The 25,785-nt window shown below is 38.6% G+C and overlaps 1 protein-coding gene across 4 annotated transcripts in view; it reads right to left on the minus strand.

The window, feature by feature from the left end:
- Positions 1–1,536: 1,536 nt before the first annotated feature.
- Positions 1,537–25,785, minus strand: part of stk40 (serine/threonine kinase 40) — a 37,285-nt gene continuing 13,036 nt past the window's right edge. For 2 of the 4 annotated variants that reach the window (XR_015511718.1, XR_015511719.1), the window contains exons 5-11: positions 23,397–23,621; positions 21,548–21,600; positions 11,614–13,440; positions 7,692–7,836; positions 7,210–7,329; positions 6,858–6,942; positions 1,537–4,841 (exon numbers count right to left, since the gene is read on the minus strand). Coding sequence is in view for 2 of the 4 variants with exons in the window: in XM_087287415.1 (XP_087143541.1) it covers positions 4,623–4,841; positions 6,858–6,942; positions 7,210–7,329; positions 7,692–7,836; positions 13,325–13,440; positions 21,548–21,600; positions 23,397–23,621 (963 nt within the window). In the remaining 2 variants the exon portion in view is untranslated. The remainder of the gene's footprint in view (positions 4,842–6,857; positions 6,943–7,209; positions 7,330–7,691; positions 7,837–11,613; positions 13,441–21,547; positions 21,601–23,396; positions 23,622–25,785) is intronic. The other 2 variants (XM_087287415.1, XM_087287416.1) reach the window with 1 other exon arrangement.

Here is a 25,785-nt window from a genome sequence, read left to right on the forward strand (position 1 = left end):
ACAGCAATTTAATGTTAACACAGCTTGCCATAATCATTGCTTTGACTAATAAGGTTGGGTCCACACTGAAGCTTATTCTGGCAAACAAAATTGGCAGATAACATACAATACAGGAGAATAATGACCAGAGCTCCAACATCTACACAAACATTCAGATGATTAATGAGCACTTACGATGCCGAAAGTCTTCTGTAAAAGAGGAAATGTAGATACCTGAAGGAATAGTTCATCCAAAAATGTAATTATCCAGAAATATACTCACCCTCAAGCCATTATTGGTGTGTGTGCCTTTTTCCATTAGGACAAACACAATCTAAGTTACATTAAATAAAGCACTGGCTTTATTCCAACTTTGATGGAGCAGTGAAGGCTGTTTTTAAAGCTCTAAAGAGTGCGCCCATCCATCCATCATAACAAGTAACATATAACTCAGATTAGTAATAATATGTATTTTAAAGTGATATTTTTTCTAAGGAATATATAGCATACAGCCTTCGAAATTGATATAAAAATAAGCATTTTTAAACCAGACACTGCAAAAACAAGTGGATTGCAGGATATATATAAAGGTTAGCTGGGATGATATCACAAAGAAAGCTTTGGAATTGCTCTCAACATCACATAACCCAAACAAATCAATGTACTTTATAGTATAAATTGAGAAATTATATTAGTCTGGGTATCACTGCGTGTCATTACACTTGTCTGCCACAAGAGGGCAGAACGCCACCTAAAATGCAGTGGTGAATACAGGTGTCCTGACATTTTATCCTACCCGTCAGATTATGCTACCAAGTACAACACTGTATATGAATGGTTCTGAAGTTGGGGTTAGGGTGATGATGATCTTACAGCTTCATATCACAATACTCAACATTCAAATTTGCATTGGTAGCAAAATATGATGGGTAGCATATTGCGTCATCAAAATGTGCTACCTACTTTTTGAATGGAGGTAGGATAATCTGACAAGGTAGGACAAATCGACTGAACACCGGTTCTCAGACCGTCACCAAATGCACTGACAGCTTCCAAATAACCATTGAGAATCAATACAAAAGATTATTTCAATAGGAACAAAGTCTTAATCCTGAAATGCGTTGAACAAAATGACTGCAGTGTTTTTGCAGACACACAACTATATTAATTCACTTATTAATTTTCCTTCGGCTTAGTCTGTTTATTTTATCAGGGGTCACCACAGCAGAATGAATCACCAACTTATCCAGCAGGTTTTACGCAGCTGATGCCCTTCCAGCCACAACCCAGCACTGGGAAACAGCCATACACTCACATTCACACACATACACTACAGCCAGTTTAGCTTATTCAGTTCACCAATACTGCATGTCTTTGGACTGTGGGGAAACTGAAGCACCAGGAGGAAACCCACACAAACAAACACAGGGAGAAAATGCAAATTCCAGCAGGGGCTCAAACCAGCAACCTTCTTGCTGTGAGGAGACATTGCTAACGACTGAGCCACCATGATCCCGCACAACAGTATAGATATACACAAAACCATAAACAAACAAATTCCATATCAAAGTTTATTGCTGACATGCATGTAGAGATTTGATGAAGTACAAAAATATGTCTTTTATACAAATTTGTTTTTCATCTCTGTACAATTACCCAGTTTTTTTTTTTCCTTTGACACCATTCTAACAGAGCAGCTTACGACATCAAACTTTCAGGCTTTTGACTAGTTTCATTTTATACCAGATTTTAATTTTCCAGTTTTAATAAAAGACGCAGAAAAAAAGGTAACAATTCAAAAGACGAACCTCCCAATTTATGAAACACCTGCACAAAGTGGCTTAAAAAAAGAACAGAAAATCAAACCTAATGTTTAGGATTTTCCCTTGCAGTGTCTTTTTCGGAGTACTCAGCGTTTGCAAACTCCCACATTCACTCCAATTTCTGCTGCATCTCGTGGCGCGTCTTGCTTATCAGAATCATGCACTAATTGTTAATTGTAAAATGTATACAGAGCTCAACAACATACACTTCTCATGCTGCAGACAGAATTTGGACATCACGAAACTGCCTATGCAAGGGTGGAGGGGGGGCCGTTTGGAGTCACTTACGAAAAGGGGGCTATATTAAAACTGAAAAATACTAATTCTTTAATAGGTTTTGGATACAGACTAAACAATCACATCAACAGCAGTCATATTGCAACCTTACAGATTTCGCTATGATATAATGGCTTTCGTGATATCTCTACGTGGACCTAGGATATTGGATCTCCTTTTGGAAACTACGCAAAAGACTTTGCTCTTCTCCGTCATCAAGTCACACATATTATCCACTACAATACTGCTTTACGATCAAATATATTCACATTGAGGTGGGAAAAACTAATGCTTTCGATGGTGGCTTGCGCTGAAACGTTGGTGTGAATCTTCAAAGTACTAACACCCTGTACTGGGTTTTGCACTACTGATTTTGCCACTGCGATGTCTTTCACACTGGCCAGAGCGCGATATCATCCTTACCTCGCAAGATAAACTCTACATGTTATGCTAACGTGCACGATAATTTAGTTGACTTAAAAATAGAGCTATGCAAAGTCAGTCTCCTAATTAGTGTAGCTTAATATACCAATAGGATTGTTGCAATAATTATTCAAGAATAAAAAAAAAAGAAGGAAGTAGATAAAAGAAAAACCTTCACTGAAGATAGAAGGAAAAAACGTGAGAGATCACAGCAATGCTTCTGAGTGATACATGATCTCTACATTTACCATGGCAGACGAATTATAAACAGCAAATAAATTACAAAGGAAAACAGAAAGGCGAGAAGTACAGAGGAAATTAAAGTACGGGTTAAAAAGGACAAGCCAAGCTGCTAGCCATGAGTTGAGAGACCTACAGTACTGAATGACCTTTTCATCTAAACGACATGAGTGGAGCCGGACATAAAGGCATTGCAAACTAAGCCACAGGTCAATGCAAGCCAACCGCCTAGTATACTAAGATATAATCTAGCATCAAAAGTACATATTCACTGCTCACGGTTGAATCTGTCGATAATCTAAGGCAAGATATCCCACAGTTATGCTTTATACACATGGGGTAGCTTAAAACAGGATTGGAGGGAAAAAAAACAAACAGAAAAGTCAAATGTTTCCTTGTAAGAAACGGATTGAGTGAGACTGATGGCATTTCCTTCCTGATGAACATTATTTAATGACCACAGATGGAGATGAGGGGTGGATGAGGAGATGGGATTAAAAACAAAAAGACAGTCCCCTGTCCAATGGGTTTCTTTGTGTATCACTGCTGCCGGAAACGTTCCCTAGCGGCCAATCCATGATCCCTGAGCTGCAGCTGAAATCTGTGTGGGGAACGAAAAGCACCGGAGACATGGCGGAAGATGCACTTTGATGGCTTGGCATGCAATCAGAGAGGGCGAGCGCTCTTGATGGAGGGACACCAAAGAAAAGGAGGTCTTAAGGGCTGTGCTTACAGGGCTTATCTTGGCTTAGACTTCCGCATGACTACCGGCTCAGCCGCCCTGCTTCCTGACAGTTTCATCCCATCACCAGCTGTCCCGTACCTTGTCTTTTTCCAAGCACAGCCCTGCGTGACGCAAGAAAATCCACACCAGTGCCACCCAGCTCAGCTCTTAAGAGTCCGCTGCGGTGGCGCATCAAGCGATGAAACGTACACTGGTCAAATGCACAGGAAATGGTGGTCTTTAGCGTTTGGTGCCTTCAGATTGGATGAAAGAAAAAAAAAAAAGAGAAGGAGGGAGGGAGGGTGGAAGGGATAAGATAACGTACCATATCGGCTGGTTTGGATGCCAAGTTTTGGTTCTACGCATCCAGACACAGATGCTAGCTGCCAACAGAAACCCATTCAAAGAGGAGTGTGAAACATGCGCTTCGGTAATATGAGGTTATTAGCTTTCTAACTTGTGATAGTTAACATCTTCAATGGAAAGAAAGAATAATTGTATTCAAAATGCTACTGTTTGAGTAGAAGAGGAGAGGGGGAGCTTATTTTCAAGGAAAAAACCAATCACTGGTTTTGACAAGATAGTTACACAACCACAATGCTAATGCTCTTGAGCCTGTGCTTGTCTCCCGCTCAACACGACGAGTCCTGCTTTCAGAACGGAGAGCGCTGCTAAAAACTGACCGAGAAAGGAGGAAATAGAGAGATAGAAAAAAAATGGTAAGAGGTAGATTTGCAGTCAGAGTGAAACAGACATAATGGTTGATGGGAACAGAACAAAAGGGTTGATCATGTGATCCGAGGCATTCCTGTAGAAAGTGCTGGGGGAGAGGTGGATGGAAAAGGGTGGTTGTGTGTTATGTGTGTGTGATCTGCTACATGATTCTGTTGGGTATTGCTGTTTATGTGTGCGTGCGCGTGTGTGAGTGAGTGAGTGTGTGTCAGATTTGGGCAAAGGTGGACATGGTGTTCAGAGTCTCATTAGACCTGTTTGTGTCCTGTGCTGATGAATGTAGCGACAGGGTGCTGAGCTGTTCCTTGGCCAGTGTTTGCCGGACACACACACACACTCTCTCTCTCTCTCTCACATGCACAAACATACACAAGTGTGCGCCCAGTTCCGTGGCTCGCTTCACTCCTGGTGACAGTACGGTGGTTCTACTTCCGGAGGAAGCGCTGGGCCAGTAATGCGGCGTCCAGAGGGCTGATGGGCTGAGCGTCGTGGCCGAGGCGCCTCACTGGAGGTACGTTACCAAAATGCCTCTTGCTGAGGAAGTTCTTGGTCTCGTGGATAGTGTTCTTCTCTTCTGCCAACAAGAGCTGTTGCCTCATGTAGTTCTCAAATTCATACTGAGACGACTCCTCTGTCACTTTCGCCTGGAGGGGGCAATGAGAATCTGTTTTAATGCCAGCAAGAGCATAATCAAGCTGATACTTCTATTGTTCTAGCTTCTATTGTTGTCAATCCAAGCTTAATAAGCGAAATACAACTGCCAACAAGCCTCTGGCTGCATTTTCAAAACACTGCTTTAAAATCCAAACCTGGGGTCCATTCTTGATTTAACATATCCTGGATGTTTTGATCGTGATAACTGATGTCTGGCTAATTTGGTTCTCCAAACAAGTTCGCGAATCAAATTAAAATGTCTGGATGAACTGATCTGAGATTGCTGCGTGTGGTGAAGGACGGATCTCTCGATCCACAAAAACATGATCAGCAATACAATGATTTGCTGACGGCACAGCAGCATATTGACATCATCTGATTAATATTCAATCATCCATGTGAGCAAAATGACAAGATTTGTAGTAAAGGGTTTGTTAAATATGATATATAACTTTCCACAATTGTTGTGAGCTTTAAGCTTTACACTTTCATGTGTCAATAGTATTTAGCAATTTATATAGTTTTATATTTAGAGCGGATTTTTCTTTCATCATAGTAGCCTAGGCCTATTTAAGCTTCTTAATCGAGTAAGGAATAACTGAGTTAAAATTAATTTAGCATCAAAAAACTTTTTTGATATCGGTAAAGGTGTCTGCACCTTTTGCAAAGCATCAAATCACAGTCATATTAGCTGTCAAAACGTGTGTATGACTGCATAAATTATTACTTAAATTTAAACAATTTATTACATAAATTACTTAAATAGTCAAATATTGTACATGTCCACTGTCGCACACAAATTGTACTAAAGTTCATTTATTCATTTTCTTTTCGGCTTCGTCCCTTTAATAATCCGGGGGTCGCCACAGCTTTCCAGAAATATTCTTGCAGGTGTGTTGAGTCAAATTGGAGCTAAAATCTGCAGGACACCGGCCCTCTAGGAACGAGTTTGGACACCCCTGCCTTAAGGAGCACCTTAAGGAGTGAAAGTCTTTGTACTTTTATTTCAAGTGCAGATTTTATGTGAAGTGCATAAGTTTTATGTGTAAGTTTTTTATCATATATAAATAATTTTTATATATAATTTGTTTAACTACTTACTATTTTCCCAAATATCAGAATTTAGTACATACTTTTAGTATTACCTTTGCTTGAACAGAGCAGAAGATCTAATCCTGTTAATATGAAATAAGCCCGCTCCCAAGAAGGTTCGAGCTACCTGAAGTGTTGTTATGGCAACAACTCTCGGATGAGTTTTGAAGAAGAAAATGATCCTGGATCATGTCAAATCATCAATAACCGAATCCAGCTGATTGTGTAATCTACGCACGAAAACGGACCCCAGCCTGACAAAACTAACTAATGATGTAACTATCAATTTGCACAGCCAATGGAAGACCTGATGTTCAGTAAACTCTTTTGAAAACTGACATTTTTGCATTATTTTATCTTGCTTATTTATCATACAAGACTGAATTACATATGAAGAGTTTAGTTGCAAAAACCTCTAAATTCCATTTGATATTTACTAATTAAAATGAGCATTTTTCTCCAACTCCTGTGTGAAGGCTTAGTAGTTATACTTTTATAGTGACAAACAAGTTCTTTACATTACCTTTAAAATGAAATTACTGAAGTAATGAAGGAAATGAAGGAGGCTAAGAAAAAAATCTGCATCTGTTTTTGCATCTGAACTCTTCATATAATGTATTAATAAAATAGTTCTTACATAAATTTATAATTATTTGAATCAAAACATGTATGCAATATATCATATAGATGCCACAATACTTGCAAGCACTTCCTCTGTAAAATGTAAACAATAATAATAACAACAATTTCTTAGAAGTCATTTTAAGTTATATAGGATGTTTGATCATGCCCTCTGGTTTAGAGCCACCTGTCTAAAGAATTGTTTATATATTGAGTATGATTGTGTTTAAAATATAAGACCCTTCAACTTAAACTTTTGTATATTATTTCAGCTCCTGTGAGTGTGTACTGACCTCCTGAAGATGCTCGGGGTGGTTAAGCTGATCGTCTATGTCTGGCACCACTTGCAGAGGGCCGCTCATCGAGGAAACAGATTGCCTATTTATATTTAAAAAGAAAAGAAACATGGTAAAAATAGACAATGACAATTGGGTACTTTCAAATCTACACCTAAGGGAGCTTGATGCATGACTAAAAAGTGCAACGAATTGCAAAAATGTGGCGAGACAACATTGTTGACCAAAGATGACATCATCCGATCACATGAATTCCTAAGAAGTTATCTGAACTCTGACAAATAAGTCTGGGCTAAAAAAAGGGAAGTATAAAGTTGATCTCAGTTTCAGATATAGAGATGAGACACACCAGGATGCGATGATGGCACTCAGAGACTCCAGCACCTCTGTGGCGGTGAGCCTCTGCTGGGGGTCAAGCACCAGGAGCTTCCTGATCAAACACACTGTACTTTCAGAGACACGTCCATCCCTGTGGAAAAGACAAATAAGCATTTCCATTTGCACGATACAGATTTAAGAGCCTTTATTTAGAGAAATAGTTCACAAAAATCATATTATAAAATTCTAAAATCATAAAACTTAAAATGATTTTAAGCTTCAAAACGAGTGCACAACTATCATGAAATTGTTCTAACAGTTTTTAAGAAAAAAAACCTAATTGTTGTTGAATGTAAACATTGACATTCAAATGTAAACAACATGAATTTGTTGCAATCAAAATTGCCATTTTTAAGTAAACCACCCTTGAAAACAAGCACAAGATTTGCTAATTCTCTTATTTAAACAGAATGGATACATATCAAAGCAGAAAGACATAATGGAGACGCTCACTCAGGGATGGAGTACTCTGCTCCTTTGATCTTGCGGAAGAGCTCTTGAGGTATACTGTCGTAGAATGGGAACTGGCCATAAAGCATGGTGAACAGCACTACACCGAGTGCCCACATATCACTGGGCTTGCCACGATACGGTCGACCTACATGGACACACAAAATACTTTTTTTAATCGATCATTTCTACAACAATCAAACTGAAACTGCCTCTTGGGTCAAGAAACCAACCCTCTACAAATACGAAAAAAAACTGATGACAAGAGATGCATAGAACACATTTTAATACCAGGTAAAAATGGTCATAAGTCATTTCTGACCACTAGTGATCGGATCACTGAAAAAAACATTAGAATACACACATGTCGAGGAAGACACTTAATTGACCCTGTCACATTTGAATAGTTAGTTATAAACCACTGCTATTGATTTTACTAAACTATTCTCCACTATGAAATCACCTGAAATAAAAGCATGCTTCTAGAAACATTTGAATTCATGTACTTGCATAAAGCATTTTATTAAATTATCTGTACCACTTTATAATAACTACACACTATTAATCATTTATAAAGCATTAGCAAATAGTCAACTCATCATTTGTTAAGCAATAACTCTACATCAATAGACATTTGAATGTGAGCCTTTAATTTTCATTTAAGCATAAATAGCCCTCACTTTAGATTAGGTCACAAAACTGCATGAAGTTGAGTTAATAAAGTATTTACTAACATACATAGCAGCCATTACTATATGCCTGAATAATAAGATATATAAATGTTGATTTGAATAGTTTAATCGTTTACAAACTCATTCTAGACGCTCTTAAAAAAAAATCACCAACTACTCTTAAATACAAATGATTTGTAAATAATGCAATACTTAATTTAGTGATGAAAAATTAATCAGTAACAAAGTATGAAAGTGAAGTTATTAAAAAAAATTATAATTGGATTTTTAAGTCAATAACACAGCATTTGTATGTAGTTATAAACTACTTACTAATGTCTTATTATGTAGAGCTAATGCTTAACAAATAATGAGTTAACTATTTGGTAATGCTTAACATATGATTCTAAGTGTGTAGTTATTATAAAGTGTTACCAAATTATCATTTAGAGTTCATTTTCACGTAGATGTGATTACACATAGCAGACATGATTTAAAAGCCTGACTTGCATTAAACTGGAAGAAGTAGCAGTGAACCCAAATTAGCGCCCAAAAGATACCAGCAGCAGTTAATGGAATTAGTTTGGCAAGCAAATAGCCAACTACCTAATTTAAGTAAACTGAAAATCAGTTATGCACAACAGTGCAAAAGTATGGAGACAATATATGATTGTTTTCGAAAGAAGTCTCTTTGCTGACCTTGTTCTGTAAAAAAAGTCAATTCTTTATAAATAAAGATGGTTTTCTGATAGAATTCATTTTAAGATTCAATTTATTCCTGTGTGATCCTTCAGAAATACTATTTTAGAAGTAAGTCCATTAAACAGCACTATTCTTTGATTAAAAGCTATGTTTAAAATAACAGAATTTACAGTTGAAATATTCTTTATGGTTAAAAAGACAGTAGAAAACATTCATTCATTTTCCTTCGGCTTATGAAAGGCTTCTGCGTAGAGTGATTGGTGTGTCCCACAGTTCCTATCTTGTGTGTAGCATTTAAAGATCTGCATGCCGTTTGTGTTCTTCTACAATAGCACTTTCGAAATAATAGGTGGTAGTAGGTTTTTATGTTCCTCTGTGTAGTTTCTTCACGGGTGTTTTGTTTTTCTGAATGCTACAAGTAGCTAAAACTTGCTCATTCAGAGGCGGGAACCAACTTTGATCATAAGGTAAACATAAAACAAAAGCTTCTATTTGGAGCTCCTTCACGGCACTCCACAACTTGTAAATACTCGCTCCAACTGGCTCGAGGCACCGCCAATCACAGAGCTTGCACTAGTAAAATTTTTTTGAGAGGTGCGCGCAAGCCAAGACGAGGCGTTTACGACCACATGAAGGCTGCGCCGGACCATATGCGTGCGCTTGGAAAAGTATCCATCAGCCTTTAGTCTCCATTTCAGAGGTTTCCACGGTGGAATGTACCACCAACTATTTCGGCATATGTTTCACACAGCAGATGCCTTTCCAGCAGAAACCCTTGAAACTGGGAATCACCCATACACACTGATTCACACACACATACACTATGGCCAACTTAGCTTAGCCAATTCACCTATACCACATGTATAGTTTGGACTGTGGGGGAAACCGGAACACTGAGAGAAAACAGACACCAACACTGGGAGAACATACAAACTCCACACAGAAATGCCAACTGGGCCACCCAGGATTTGAACCAGCAACCTTGTTGCTGTGAAGCCACAGTGCTAACCACTGAGCCACCATACCACCCCAGAAAAAAATGATGGTTAATTTTAACCAATTTAAAGCACACTTGCTGAAATGTCATGACCACAAACCATGGTAGTACATACATAAAACATGTTACCAACAATGTCACCATCTTTTATAGTCACCCAAACCTTGTTCACGCTCAACATACAGCTTTGTTTACCACCATAAATGGACAACAGAACACAACGTGCCAGAAGAGTACAAATGAGTCATGGGAGCTGGGTTTTAAAAGAGGGGTTAATTGGGTAGATTTGTGTTTGGTAAACAGCTCGATGTGTATAATATATTTTTTCAGTAAGGTACACATTTCTCTGCTTCTACTTTGACCCTACGCATGAGAAAGCGAAAGAGAGGGAACGAGAGAGTGAGCAATGGAAAAAACAGTGAGAGGAAGAGAGAGAGAAAGAGCAGGAAGAGTAGTTCCTCTCTGCATGACTCATTGTGATGACTCACTGAAGCAGCTCTCCCTTTGTTCTGCTGTCATATTCGGCTGATTTACTCCCGGTTTCTTTCTGTCATTTTACTGTGAATGGAGACCGCAAACAAGAGCTTGGCTGCGCCTCTGTTTAACATGCATGCTCGGAATGCACCATCTAACCAAAGCCTACATCCATAGAGGTGTTGGAAAACCCCCAAAAACATCATCAACAAAGTCAGATTTTGGAAAGGGGGAGTTGTTAGGATACTTTAGCAAGCGCGTCAACAAAAAACTAGATTTAAAGCACGCATTAAATTTTTTTTGCCTTTCAAACATAACATTTGGTTCAAAATGAAATATTTAAATTGACCTTTCAGTATTAAAACGAATTTAAAAGTCAATAGCTATGTTCCATCCACAAATGCGAATTAAATATATGCGCAAAACCAGAATATCGCAAAAAAGACGTGCAAATAAAGCAGCCCTTCCATCTAATGAGTAAAAGAGAACAAAATCGCCACTTCTTGAATAACTGGAGCCAAAAATCAAAAGTGAAAATGAAATTTACTGTGGTAGGAGAAGCTGCGTGAATCTTTTTCTTATTTAATAAATTACTTGCACCTCAGAAGACAATGCCGACACGCAATGAACACATGGTGTCGTTTTAAGATGCTTTTGATAATTCTGGAGGTACTTAATAATCTAATAACACTAATACTGAAATGGTTAACAACAAAATCACATGCACATACTGGAATTTGTTCAGTAAAAGTGTTTTCATCTTAGTTTATGTGCATTTTTTTATCGAATAAAAAGTGTATTCTACACAGTTAAGGCTGATTTATATTTCTGCGTCAAGTGCATAAGTATGGTCTGGCGCAGCATTCGCGTGGTTGCATAGCCCTCGCTGTGGCTGACGATGATGGTGACCCGCACTGCTCAAAAAAATGCAACTACAACAACGTGTAGCGCAAGCTTTGTGATTGGTCGGCTTCGTAGCTGTGACGAGTGTGGGTGGTGCTGAGAGCCCGATGGAGCGATTGTTTACACGTGTCGAGCACCATGAAGGAGCTCCAGATGGAAATGTTTGTTTTGTGTTTACCTTATGATTAAAGTTGTTGCACATCCGCCGGTTCTGCCACTGAATGAGTGAGTTTCAGGTTTCACATTAAGGTAGCGTTCAGAAAAAACAAAACACCTGCAAAGAAACTCGATAGAGAGGAACAAAAAAACCTACTGCCAACTAGCGTTTCAGAAGTGTTATTGCAGAGCAACACAAACAGCACGCAGAAGTATAACTAAACGGCTACTCGCAAGACATGTGCCGTGGGTCACGCCGATCACTTGGCGCAGAAGTATAAATATACGGCTATTCGCAATACATGTGCCGTGAGTCATGCCGAGCACTTGACGCAGAAGTATAAATTTACAGCTACTCGCAATACATATGCTGTGGGTCACTCTGATCACTCGACGCAGATGTATAAACCAGCTTGTGTGTGCATTTTTAAAATTAATGCGCATATTGGCCATTCCAACTGTTTTTTTTTTATGCGCATATGGAAAATGTGCATGAAAATAGGTGGATGGAGACATAGCTACTGAAACATCACTCATTTACATTTACATTTTCTAAGCTTTGGTTTTAGTTAAAGCCTACTTTCTCAGTTGGTGATACAATATTGGTGACTGAAGCTCTGTACAAGACTTTTGGCCAGCAGAGAAATTAAAATGGTCGTGCCCAACTGAGTCTGGTTCTCTCAAGGTTTTTTTTCTTCACTCCTATCAGGTGAAGTTTTTTTTTCCCTCTCCGCTGTCGCCACTGGCTCGCATGGTTCAGGATTGTTAGAGCTACGCATCGATGAATTTGCTCTTCAGTGTTTGAACTCTCAGTAATGATTTTAAATCACACTGAACTGAGCTAAACTGAACTGAACTTAAACACTAAAAACTGAACTACACTGTTCCAGTTACTATGACCATTTATGTGAAGCTGCTTTGACACAATCTACATTGTAAAAGGGCTATACAAATAAAGCTGAATTGAATTGAATTAAATATTGGGGATGTTTAATATGCCTAAATATTTTCTTATTTTAAGAGTTTAAAAAAAATTTAAAACGTCAAATATATGAATAAAAAGTAATAAAAGCAGTAACACATTGTCTAATAAACATATAATAATTATTTGCATATTCAAAATGATAAATAGGAAAAGTTTAGCACACAATGGACATCCATCATAATAATATTTATTGTGTTTTTAAATACTAGATAAAAAAAAATTGTCAACATATTTCTCGGTTAACTACAGTGCCCACTAACAGAATTTCAGCACAACCTTTTTTCTTAAAATCAAGAACCTTTCTTTAACGAAAGCACACCTCCTTTAACATAAACGTTTGACACTTAAGATAAACAGCAAGCCCAGTGTACTCAAAAGACATCACTTGAATGAACCGGAGTTCCGTGCAGAAAGAGAGATTGTTTGGAAAGATAGACCTCGTGATACAAGCGATGTTAATTTGATCCACCGCACTGCTGAGATCTGCCCGAGGCCTTGACAACCAGCGTAGAGGAAGAGTTTTGGTATCGAGTCGTTGATGAGCTAACAGGTCAAGTCTTGCGGCGCACTATGCAAATAATGACTTCAATAAATGCAACTATTGCTCATCCGCTTTGACGGTTTGTGACTGCTGTCCTGATTAGGGCCGTGTAGGTGGTTGGGTTTATGAGCTTTGATTACAGTGGTGACATGGAGGGTGAGTCATGCGAGTCACACATAAACACACACACACACTCTGGATTCTCACCGCTCAGGACATCTGGGCTGATGTAGGCTGGACTGCCTCGCTGGTCCTTTAACAGATCTTCCTCACTCACCAAATGCTTGCCAAGGCAAAAGTTTGTGATGGTGATCCGATGGGTCCTGTGACACACACACAAACACAACAATGACGTCAAACAGCCATGAGTTTCCGCATCAGGTCCAGTGCTTAGATTAAAAAGATAGCTTGTAAAATACATAATATGAAAGCCTGGAAAAGTCTAATATCGTATTTAGCACTAGGTAAGAAAAGGAAAAAAAAAGACAGCCACATTTTTGTATTTTGCAAAATAACATTTATAACAGGACAACCAATACTGTTATTGAAAAGTTCTACCCAAAAATAAAATATTACATTCCTTCAGAAAAAATAAAAAAGTAAATAAAAGAAACTTTTTTCCCCCAAATTCTCAAGTTTTTGACAGATTAATCCTGACAAAAAGCCATTTCAAATGACTGTATTTTAGGTTATATTTATTGTCCGTGACAATATTGGAATTAATGTTTTAGTCAAACTACATGGCCACTCACTTTGCTAAAATGTTACAAAAACACTGAGAATTGTTTTTTTTGTGGAGAATGCTAACACCATCAGTGTAGGAATAGCATTATAAGAATACAAGTGAATTGCATTGTACAAACATTAGTGTCGGTTTTCCTATTTGTGCTAATGAAAATAAAGTTAAAGCCAGATATCAAAGCATCAGTTGTGTTTTTTCCTAAACTATGCCACAGCTAGATCACCCTGCAGCCCAAGACCAGTTACTCACAGAAGCTAAGCAGGACTATGCCTGGTCAGTACCTGGATGGGAGACCACATAAGAAAGCCAGGTTGCTGCTGGTGTTAGTGAGGCCAGCAGGGGGCACTCAATCTGCAGTCTGTGTGAGTCCTAATACCCCAGTTAAGTGAATGGGACACTATACTGTCAGTAAGCGATGTCTTTCAGAAGTCCCAACTCTCTGTGCTCTTCAGAAATCCCTTGGCATTTCTCATAAAGAATAGGGGTGCAACCCTGCTGCCTTGGCCAATTCCCTTCATAGGCCCTTCCCCATCATGCCTCCCAATCATCCCCATGCTCAGAATTAGCTCTATCACTGTCTCTCCACTCCATCTATAGATGGTGCTTGGCGACTACATTGATACCGTTGTCCAGTGGTTGCAGTCGCATCATCCAAGTGGATTCTGCAAACTGGTGGAGACTCCTCCCCCTCATGATGGGGAAGAGTATGGCCATACACAATAAATGCATTATATAATTACACATTACTTATTAAACTGATCTGTTTTTTAAAAAAAAAATAATCATTTGGTTCAATCCACTCAATGACCGGAGGTGTGCTCATTTTAAGGATGGGACCAAGACAACAGTTGGCCATTAGGAAATGTTAGGCCACCAAATAGCTTCTGTCAAGATAGATTGTTTGGCGTGTTTCACACGTCATATCTTGTCAGGCTCACGTCGAAGGGAGTTTGCCAGATTAGGCATGTTAGAGTTGGCATTGTCCATCGATGAAAGAGTGATTTAATTGGCTGTTCAGTTAGAAATCAGAGCATGAGAAGACAAACTAAAATCATGAAACTAAGCGGAGGACAAAAGTCAAGAGAACAAAGATGCTGGCTGTAATATAGATTATCAAACATAATTGAACAAGCCAATCCTTAGTGGTGATCGACAAAGTACATAATGCTGCTTTTGTTTGCTGCTTGTATGTGTGCAGCACTAGTTCCGGTTTCCCTTAGTGGAATGACAAGACTGACTACTGCTTCCTGCAGGTATGGAAAGACACATCCTCTCAAGTAGGTGCATAACACATATTCTTATTTCAGATGGCTGTCACTAATTTGGTTTTCGTGCTATTTTTTTTATTCCAGACAGAAGCTGACACAGCTGATATTTAGTGTCCACACAGTCAGTTTTCATTGCCGATAGTTCTTTGGCATTGTCTTGGTGTGTACTGGGCTTTAAAGCAGCGCTGCATAGACCATATGGAAAGCATATGGACCAGACAGCTTTTTAATCACTGCTCTGGTTCTTTGATATCATACACAGAATGGTCTACACAACACCACTTCAAGATGAACACATCAGTGCCTTGCTTTGTTTAGAAATAAATCTTCTGTTTTCAATAAATCATTTGAACAAACGATTCAATAAATCACTCAGTAAGACAGGAACCGCTGCCACCTACTGGCAGTTCTATTGTCAATGATATATCCATGATAGGCCAGGTTAAAAGCAAAGCAACAAAAACATCACTTTCCTTAATTATCGTTAGAGAAAAAAAAAACATACACACTCCTAAATGTACTCAATTTACTCAAATCTGCTGTCTGCAAAGGTATAGAAAACAAACACTTTTTACACTATGTATGCCAATCAAAACAAAACTCTACCTGTTGTTAGGTGAGTCATTCTTGTATCTGTGCAAACATGCCTTTAATATTTTTGTTGATGTCATTAAACCTAATCTGTGGCAATGAGCCATTTTGCCTTTCCAGAAAGCAGAACCCAACATGACAGGACACACCGTGAGTGCACTTGACAAACAAGTGAGTCACCTGTGGCTTCTCACAAGCTTAGGAATGACTAATCTTTGAACCTCAGAAAGGAAAGAACAGCACTTTTTCACTGACAGGCATGAAATGAAAACAAGTGCTCCGACACACACACACGCTCTGGCGTAAAAAAAGCCATTCGTGTTTACAATGAGCAAAATTAGCACGTCAGCTGATGGAGCTGAAGCAGGGGACTCCAATGTGAGAATTCACACAGTCGCAGCTGTAATCTCCCATAACTATAAAAAAACACCACCACAGCAGCTACATCTCTCAGCAACATCCTCTTTTCCCATGCTTCCCCAGTTATGCTCTCACTTTCACGCCCTGAAAGTGACTGTCACACTTACGCCTAACAGCTACAAACCGGCCTGTTTCAGAAGCTTGGTTTTTCCCAGAAGAGTTCCTTACCGATTTAAGGCTGATTACTATCTTCATTTAAAAAGGAGGGTGATGATTAAATTATATTAGAACAGCAACAATAAAAAGAACAAACTAGATTAGTCATTATGTAAAAGTTTATTAATGTTTCATAAAATTGATTTAGTGTTCTGTTTTTGTACAAATTGTAACAAAGTGGAGCGAATTCATAAAATTTAAGCTCACACAAAGATGTTTCAGGCCCCATTTGCGCTTGGTTTTGAGATTTGGTTGTTAATACATTTATAAAAGGAGGTTTAAACGCTAAACAGGTTTAAACTAGGGCAAAAATGTTTGACCACTCTTACAAAGAGAGTTAAAATGCATTCTTAAAGGTTGCTTTCATAGCGCAAACACTCATGTGGTCAAATGCATTCAACCAGCCACAAAAGACCACATGCTCTCTACCTACTGACTTAACACATTATCCTTATTCATGTTCCCATTCATTTGTACGCTGGTAAAAAGGATTTGTTCATTCGGTTTCTGAAGGATAGCGTGGCACTAAAGACTGTAATGTAATGATGAAGTAATGATGCTGAAAATGCTGCTTTAAATTCAGCTTTTAAACTACATTCATTAAAAGACAGAATAGTATATTACAATAACATTTCTTAATTTTTACTGTATATTTTGATTAAATATATTCAGCCTTTGTGAGCAGAATGAGCTTGTTTAAATAATTATTAATTTTGTGAAGCTTTAGTTTAAGTCACAATTCATGCTATTAACTTCTGGCTTATTACCTGCCTATTATTAAGACATTAATGGTCCTGTAAAGTGCTTTGAAATGTGCATTCTTATTCAATGTTTGACTAAATCTCAATCGACACACAAACAGAAGGTGAGACAGTGTAGCTCCTCCCCTTTTTAAAAAAACAGCCAATAGTGTTTTATCACGGCTCTGACAGTGAGAGTGGTTGATATCAAGTGCATCAAATGAAAAGCAAATGAGAAGCATCTTGAAGGGGCGTGGTATGTCAGATACTAGAGAACATTTGATTGGTTATAATATGACGAGAAACTGTAGTATGTATGCAGTTACGTGAATAAAATTGTTGATACACTTAGGCGAAAGTAACAAACTACAAGCTTTATTTTCAATTTCATGGGACCTTTAACGGTTCATCGGTAGGGGTGGGAATCACAGGTTAACCCGTGATATGACATTATCATGATATCCCCAGTATTGAGATATCACGATATCATCGATTTTGCAATGGATCACAAAAAAAAAATCATGCACAATACATCAAGATATTTGTACATAAATTAGAAAAAAACGCATCATTATTAGCAGCATTTTTTTTATTAACAGCACGTTTTATAGAATTGCACCAATTGTAAAACTAGCACACAGCTGTCAAACAAGCTGAAAATGCTGATGAGCAGAGAGCCAAAGGGCACTTGAACCGGGCCGAAGCCCACTTGTTAATTCCTACTGACTGCTAGTGTATTTAACCAAACACTTTGCTTGTAACTACTAGGAGCCTTTTAGAAGCCATTCTTTACATGCCTCGTCCAGCTTCATCTAGTTTTCACAACAGTCTCAGCCTAAACGAAAGCTTTTATCTGGTCTCATCCTGACTATTTGTGCTTTGCTTCCCGGGCAAAAAGAGTCAGCAAGCATTTCTCCTCAGGACATTCTCATTGCTCATTCTCAACTTCCTGCTCATGTGAAGAGACCAGAAGCCTCCCCGGTTGCTCAGTGCTGCTAAAATTAGCCCCTGTTGATGGGAAAACTTAAATGGTTTAAAACGCAAGAGGAAGTCTTGATGTTGAAATCCGGTCAGAACTGCCTCTACGGGATGAGGTTAATGTGGGATTTTGATGCAATGGATTGGTAATGGAGTTCCTTTGCTTAGGCAATGCTGTGCTGTAAGAGGAACAGAGCTAATAGTGGAAGCAAATGTGCAAATCAGGCAATTTGTTCACTTTTATAGAGTCTTGATGGTGACAGCCATATGGTGCACTGACACGCTTGAAGAGTGGAGTGTGCAAGCTGTCAACACGCAAAAACAGGTATGAAGTAATGGTATGAAGTAGTTTCAAAAAACACTTGTGAAATGTGAGAGAAGCGTATTGCCAAAAAAAAAAAAAAAAAGCTGATTGCAAACAATGCTATTCTGCAGAAAGCTTCACAGATATTGCATGACAGCAGATTCAGCTGGGTGGTTTTCAAAGGGCTAAAGCGAGTGTACATGTCATGGACCACTTATGACTAATACCAAGTACTTTCCATTCCACCCAAAGCCAACAGTCTGCTGGCTGGGCAGGGTCACACAGACAGTAGGATCACAAGGGTATTTTGGAGAGTGAAAAGAAGAGAAAGAGCGAGAGAAAGAGAGAGAGTGAGCTCTGCCAGCGTTACGTGAGTGTGACTCAGCTCTGAGCTATGGATCCTTTGGCAGAGGGCTGTATTATCTCCAGCTGGGACACAGTGTTCTGCTCTCTCGCTGAACTGAAGCAGACAGACCAGGCTGCTTGGTTTCATCACCATAGGGTCCAATGACGAGTGTGTTTGTGTGTGGATGAGTTTTCTTTTGTTGTTTAGCAATCCGATGCCGGTCCATGCCTGTCCTTTTAAATTGCTTCCAAGAAAAAAGGCTCTAAAATGTTTTGACTTGACAATGGCACATGCAGGAAATTAGGGCAAAAATAAGTTCCCAAGCCTTTTTGTAAAGAAAAGAAAATACATGGTAAATTTACCAAGATATAAAAGAAACACTAGCTATATTCTGTACTAGAATTTCCTATTTTATTTTTGCCATCCTGTCAGTTTTATAATCAGTAGGACTATGAGAAAGGAAGCAGAAGTGAGACAACTTTTTTATGCCAGACTCAATTGGTTGATGCATAAGCACTTTTAAGTAAACACCACACAAATGTAAGTGTGACTTAAAGCTAGAGTAAGCAATTTCTGAAAGCCTAGCTTTAAAAACATAAGATCCCCTTTCCTTTCAAAAAGATCTCCAAAGTTATGGCTCAGATTTAGGGAACATATGAGAAGCAAAACTAATTTCAGAATGTAACATGCAAAATGGAAACGCTATATGCAAAACTGCAATTTATTTAAATGTGCGTTCTGCATGACGTGTGCAAAGTTAGGTGCAAAGCAAAAATAAAAACGTTGTTATATCATTTCAATCTGCCAACCAGTTTTAATTTGTAAATTACAAGATAAGAAACTAAACTGAAAATACTCAAATTGAATTAATGTGTGAAACATACCAGCAGAAATGGTGGCAAAATTATGGCCCAATCCCAACTGGACCTCTTAGCTCTTCCCCTTCCCCTTGTTTTGGGTGTTCACATGAAGGGATAGGAGTGTCCAATTCTTTTTAGTTTGAAAGTGTAGGGCTAAGGGGAAGGGCTAGATAGCCCTTGAAACTAATATTTTTCAGAACCAAACCAAGAGGTACGAAAATTTCCCAGAATACACCATCTACATCCGCAACATAGCTGCACACGGAAGTCAAGAGATGCACAAATTAATATTTTAGTGTCATCGTTAATAATTTTTACAACAAACAAGCATATGTTTCAATGCATTCATAACGGTGTTCGTGTTTTACCGCCATGTTTACAAAAAAAAATGATAAAAAAATGATAAATTTCGCTGTCTATAATCCATAATGATAACTCTTTTATAGTAGTCCCACAACATACTTTCACATGCGTCACTCGATGGCACTCGAATACTCTTGACAAAAAAAGTTTAGTGGCTGTGAATGACCTTTTTACAGTGTGTTTAATGTTATTGTTGTTTTCGTGTGTTTAAATGAATATGGCCACAGTGTAAATACACGGTACAGTTCAAAGCTTATTGCCACATTATACTGTTATGATAACATGATATTATTGCCTTCAGTGATTACCTGAATATAAATACCAAAAAAAAAAAAAACGCAAGTGGAATAACTACAGCAGCAGTCGATCTCATATGAATTAAAAGATCGCGATGACTAATGATGACAGATGCAGATGTTGTAGTGGTGTCCCTCCCCCTTCACATTGTTTTAAGGGCCAAGGAGAAGTGGAAGGGGTAGAGGTACAAAAAAATAGAACTGGGCCTATAATTTACCTGTTATAAGCAATTAACGAGTATTACACACATCAATTAAACTTGGGCAATACATTTTCAGTTTATTTTTGCAGCTTATAAATAATTAAAAATTGTATGTGATTAACCATTTAAAAACGTGGTTGAATACAGCAAATATTATCCTTAAAAATATACATTTTCATTTTGTGCCAAACTTTGTCTTAAAATAGCATTTTTCAAGACCTGCAAAGACTCTTTAAGACTTTTATGACAGAGTTTGTTCTGTCATATTTTTTACCTTCCATGATAAATAAAAGTATTAAATCTTTTTTAACAAATTTATCTAACTCCAAATTTTTTAAGATAGTGTAAGGTGTGTAAACATATCACCTTAAAGAAATTATACAGTGTGGAACTGAATGGGTGAAATGGCAAGTTGCGCAATGCATACCGTCAACTCAACCATCCAGGATGCAAAAGTACAACTGCTCGTAAAGCAACAAGGAAAGGGAAAGATGAAAGAAGAGCCCACTCCTACTTTCTCTACACATGCCACTGAGCTTATATGGTGTGACGGGTTTCGTAATTAGACAAGCTGTGCACTTATGTGACCGAACTACAATATGCGAGAACTCAGCGGCAAGCAGCACATGCTGGCAAATGTGACAGGCAGAACTGAGGATTTTCAATTAGTCAGTGAGTCTCTCGTTCCTCGGGACATTTGAAATGGCAGAGGCAACAAAACCATGGTTAAATGCATCCCGGTTCCACACGCACACATGGCAGAAACAGACACGCACGCAGCACATATGGTATTTGAAAAGGGTCTTTATGGATGAGGGATAAGGAACTCCGCTAGGACAATTCGATTCACAATGCTTATCAACCTCAGATGGCTTTAAGCCAGCATGTGTGGTTTCTCCCCCCTCCCCGGCTTCATCACCCTCTGTTTTTTTCGGGGAATGAAGCAAGGGCACGTTCCATGCCTACTCGTTTTAACTGGGATAGTTTCCCACTGCTCCCTCCCTCCCTCTTCAGCCTGTAGGGATGAATCACACTCTCAATAAGAGCTCAAGAAGAGAAGGGTCAATGAGGCCAGACGGTGCTCTATGAAACCCCAACAGAGTTGAGCACACATATCTCCAGCAGCACACTAGTGAAAAGAAAAAGAAGGAGAGACATCTTACCTTTTATTAAGCACCATGTTTCCAAGCTTCAAGTCTCTATGCACGATGTTCTTCTGCAATGAAAAAAAAAGTGTATGGTTAAAATATATACATGAGTATTCAGGCTACATGTTGGATATCTTTCTCATGACAATCAGCAGAGAACTGGCAAGGAAAATGATCCTCCTTAATTCAGGTGACTCACAGTTAAAATCAACAAAAAAAAGGTCAGGTGCAACCAGTTTACTTTTGCATTATGACTCAATTCAAAAGTAAACAATATTTTTGTGAGGAAAAATGGCTTCGCTGCAGACGGAGGAGTTAGGGTAAACCTGCCAATACTCCCGTTTTTTCAGACCCATTTCTCGCCACCCTCCCGTTTTGATATTGCTCCCGGAAAACTCCAGTAATTTCACCCCCAATACTCAGCTTTTTGGCAGTCTGTAACATCCTGGGGTCCGATCGCAGCAGCCGCCCGAAACCCGGTCCATAGTGCAGTTACTTACACCACAATACAGTTACTATCCGGATCTCAACTGTGTTATTCAGACAAAGATTTACACCCCCCAGTCTCCCAGAAATTTAGAGACAAATGTTGGCAGGTATGAATTAGGGGCAGATCATATCAAACACGCTTTTCACACCGACTCTGCCTTTTTATTGACTTTAGTGAAGAGCAGTGCATTGTGCTTTTTATGTTGCTAGGCAACCACTGTATGAACAGTCTTGGTGCTGGAGCGCATGATATAGTGCGTTGTCCTTAGAGAGTTTACTTTTTACAACTGCATGCACGCAGAGCAAACCGTCAAAAAAGTGAGGTGCAGTAGGTTGTTAGAACAAGAGGCGCACAAGACACATAAACAGCGCAAAAAAATGCTTGCTGCAATTAGAAAAACATTTTAAAAAGGCACCTTTCACTGCAAAAAAAAAAAGTGTTTGGTTTGACTGGGGCCTTAAGGCAGATTTATACTTCTGCATCGAGTGATAAGAGTGACCCATGTCGCCTACCTTGTGTGTAGTTGTGCGTTTATACTTCTGCATGCTGTTTGCGTTGCTCTTCAACAATACTTCTGAAACGCTAGCTGGCAATGGGGTTTTATTTTCCACTGTGTAGGGATTCTTCGTGGGTGTTTAGGACTTTTCTGAACGTTACAGTAGCTACAACTCGCCCATTCAGAAAGGGGAACCGGCAAACGTACAATGACTTTAATCATAAGGTAAACACAAAGCAACAGTTTCCAACTAGAGCTCCTTCACGGGACTTCACACTTGTAAACACTCGTTCCGACGGGTTTGCGCAGCCTTTGGTCTCCCCCACACTGGTCAAAGCTACCAAGCAGACCAATCACAGAGCTTGCACTTTGCGTCGTTGCAACATGTAGTTACAGTTTTAAGAGGTGCGCGTCAGCCACGAGCGAGGGCTATGCGACAACACCGGACCATACACCAAGGTTGCACCGGACCATGCACGTGCACTTGGCGCAAAAGTATAAATCGGCCTTTAGGTGACATCAGCCAAAACTCACAAAATGAAAATAGATAATAATAAAATAAAAATAACAAAACAACAACATAAATAAACAAAATTAACACTAAATTCAGTGAAACTAATTTTAAAATTTAAACATGAAAATCAAGGTTATGTAAACTAGTAAAAGCTCAAATATACACATACAAGATGCAAGTTGTTTAAATGTATAAAGTGCTATATTATTGCTAGCCCCATGACTTATTATTTAAGATACATAAGTGGTGCAGATTATTACTTTGAAATCAAACTAAGTAGTTATTTTAAATCAAACGAAGACTGGTACATTAGACTAAGAATTAATGTGCTTTTCAAGAAAAATGGTCAACGCTTGAAGCTCACCTTATGCAACGCCTCCACCACTCTCACCACATCATAGAAAATAATGATGGCCTCGCGCTCGCTCAGTCGTTTTTCCTTGATGACGTAATGCTGCAGGTTGATGAGGTCGGCCGTCTTGTCACTGAAGTCGTGGGCACAGAGGCAGTCGAGCACCAGACAGATTCGTCTCTTCATTCTCCGCACCTTGTTGGCCTCGATGTCCTCGACGATCTCACAAGAGCGATCCTGAGATGGAGAAAATGAAAGAAATAATGCGTAAGAAAAGTCGTGTGTAGAGAATAATTGTAGGGACAAGACAAAAGACTTTATCTAAGCCAACCTGGCAGTGCGTTTAACAGAATCTAACTTAGAAAACCAATACATCACTGCACCACTCAGCTTTGAAAGAAAATACAGTATTTAAAGAAAAAGATGACACTAATGGACTGGTGGTACAAAAAGGACAGTAGCATTCGCCATAAGCAAAAGCTTGAATGAATGAAAGCCCTCCTTCAGTCACCTGAGACTGGGGTCAAATGAGGGCCACAAATCGATCGGCAGTGTGGTTTGTGTTCGCAATGACTGTGCCTCCAAACACAAGAGGCAATCCATAATTAACTGGCCCACTCTAGAGAGGAGCTATAATAAACCAATCAATACTGCGAGCTTCAATGAATGGCCCTGACAGCACAGTACAGCTTGTTCTGAAGGCGATTTTCACCGGGAAGAAAGGAGAGGGCTAGATATAGTTTAAAAAAAAACAGACGCATTAGAAGAAGAGAGAGACACGGAGAGAAAAAGAAAGCGTCTCGCACAAAGAGAAGTAAGCGGTGAGTCACTGTGAACACTTCGTGATGAAAATGAAAACAACTGAAGGAACAATGAAGGAACAAATTAAGTCGTGGGACTGAGGACATACAGTAGGGGAGGGAATTTTAGGCATCTCACAAATCGATTTATAGAGTCAGCCAGATTTCAAAACAAGCCTTTCAAATTCAAAATGCATAAATCTTTGGTGAGTTAAGGCAGATTGCCTGCTCTCATCACACAATAGAAATTGATTTTTTAAATAGAGAAAAAAGAAAAGAGGAGGCTCAGCAGTGCAAAAAAAGAAAAATCGCTAATTTTATAATGAATAAACAAATTTTATGGATGCATGATCAATAGGGTGATGCAAGAAATCTTAAGAGAATCAATCATAAACACAGAACTAGACATATAATGTTGAATATTGCTGATTTTAGCATAAATTTGGATGAATACGATTAGATTAGATTCAACTTCATAGTCATTACACATGTACAAGTACAAAGCAACAAAATGCAGTTTGGGTCTAACCAGAAGAGCAGTAGCAGCAAGTGTAGGATACAGGTATAAAATATTAAGAGTTATAGAAAAACTACGGTGATATTTACAGATGGATGTACTATCAACATTATATACAGGTTGTATTCGCTATGAACAGAGATTTACAATAGCTAATAAAATAAGATAAATCCAAAGTAGTGCTGTGTACTTGATTAAATCTCAGTGTGGACTAGCATTTATTCACTGTGAGACAACTACAGCTAGACAATTAATCAACAGCAATTTTTATGCGCATTTTGTCAGTAAAGCTGGTTCTAACTCCAAGACTTGCTTCTGATGAAGCAGCATTTTACTACATAGAGTTCTAGTACACCAACAGGCTATAAATCGCATCTAATATCGATTTATTCAGAAGATAATGAACTCAAGATAACTGTTTTGTGACAATGACAGTTGTTTGAATCATCTCTCAGTGAATTGCAACTGTAATAAATGCCGCACATGAAAACACGACATTTAATTTAATGTTTTTACTCCCAACTCACTTCATAGCTTCAGAGTCGTGTGTTTATTAGTGATCCTGAATCCAAAGAAGCTAAATCTTCTATATACACAGGAAAGCTATTGGGATTGCATGAGTTTATTCACATTTGGAGATTACGCGCAAGAGCGTCCACTGGACACTGGATTTACTACTAAAGACACAACCCTGCTTCCCTGACAAGATGTGCATGACAATCGCAGGTATAATCAATTGCATTTGCGATTTCATTTGGATTAATCACTTGCAGTTGAAATCAGAATTATTAAACCTGAATTATTAGCCCCTCTGTTTATTTTTTTTCCCACCCAACAAATGTCTACACATAATAGTTTTTAATAGCTCATTTCTAATAACTTGATTTATTTTATATTTGCTTTGATGACAGTAAATAATATTTAACTAGATATTTTTCAAGACACTTCTATACACCTTAAAGTGACATTTAAAGGCTTAAATAGTATAACTAGGCAGTATTCACCTTATTCTCTGTGTACGAGTGAACGCAGCCATTTGAATCTTTTTGGCTCGAGACATCCAGTCTCATTCACTTCCATTTAT

This window comes from Danio rerio, chromosome 16 (assembly GCF_052040795.2).
Source record: "Danio rerio strain M-AB ecotype USA chromosome 16, GRCz13ab, whole genome shotgun sequence".
Lineage (NCBI taxonomy): Eukaryota > Metazoa > Chordata > Actinopteri > Cypriniformes > Danionidae > Danio > Danio rerio.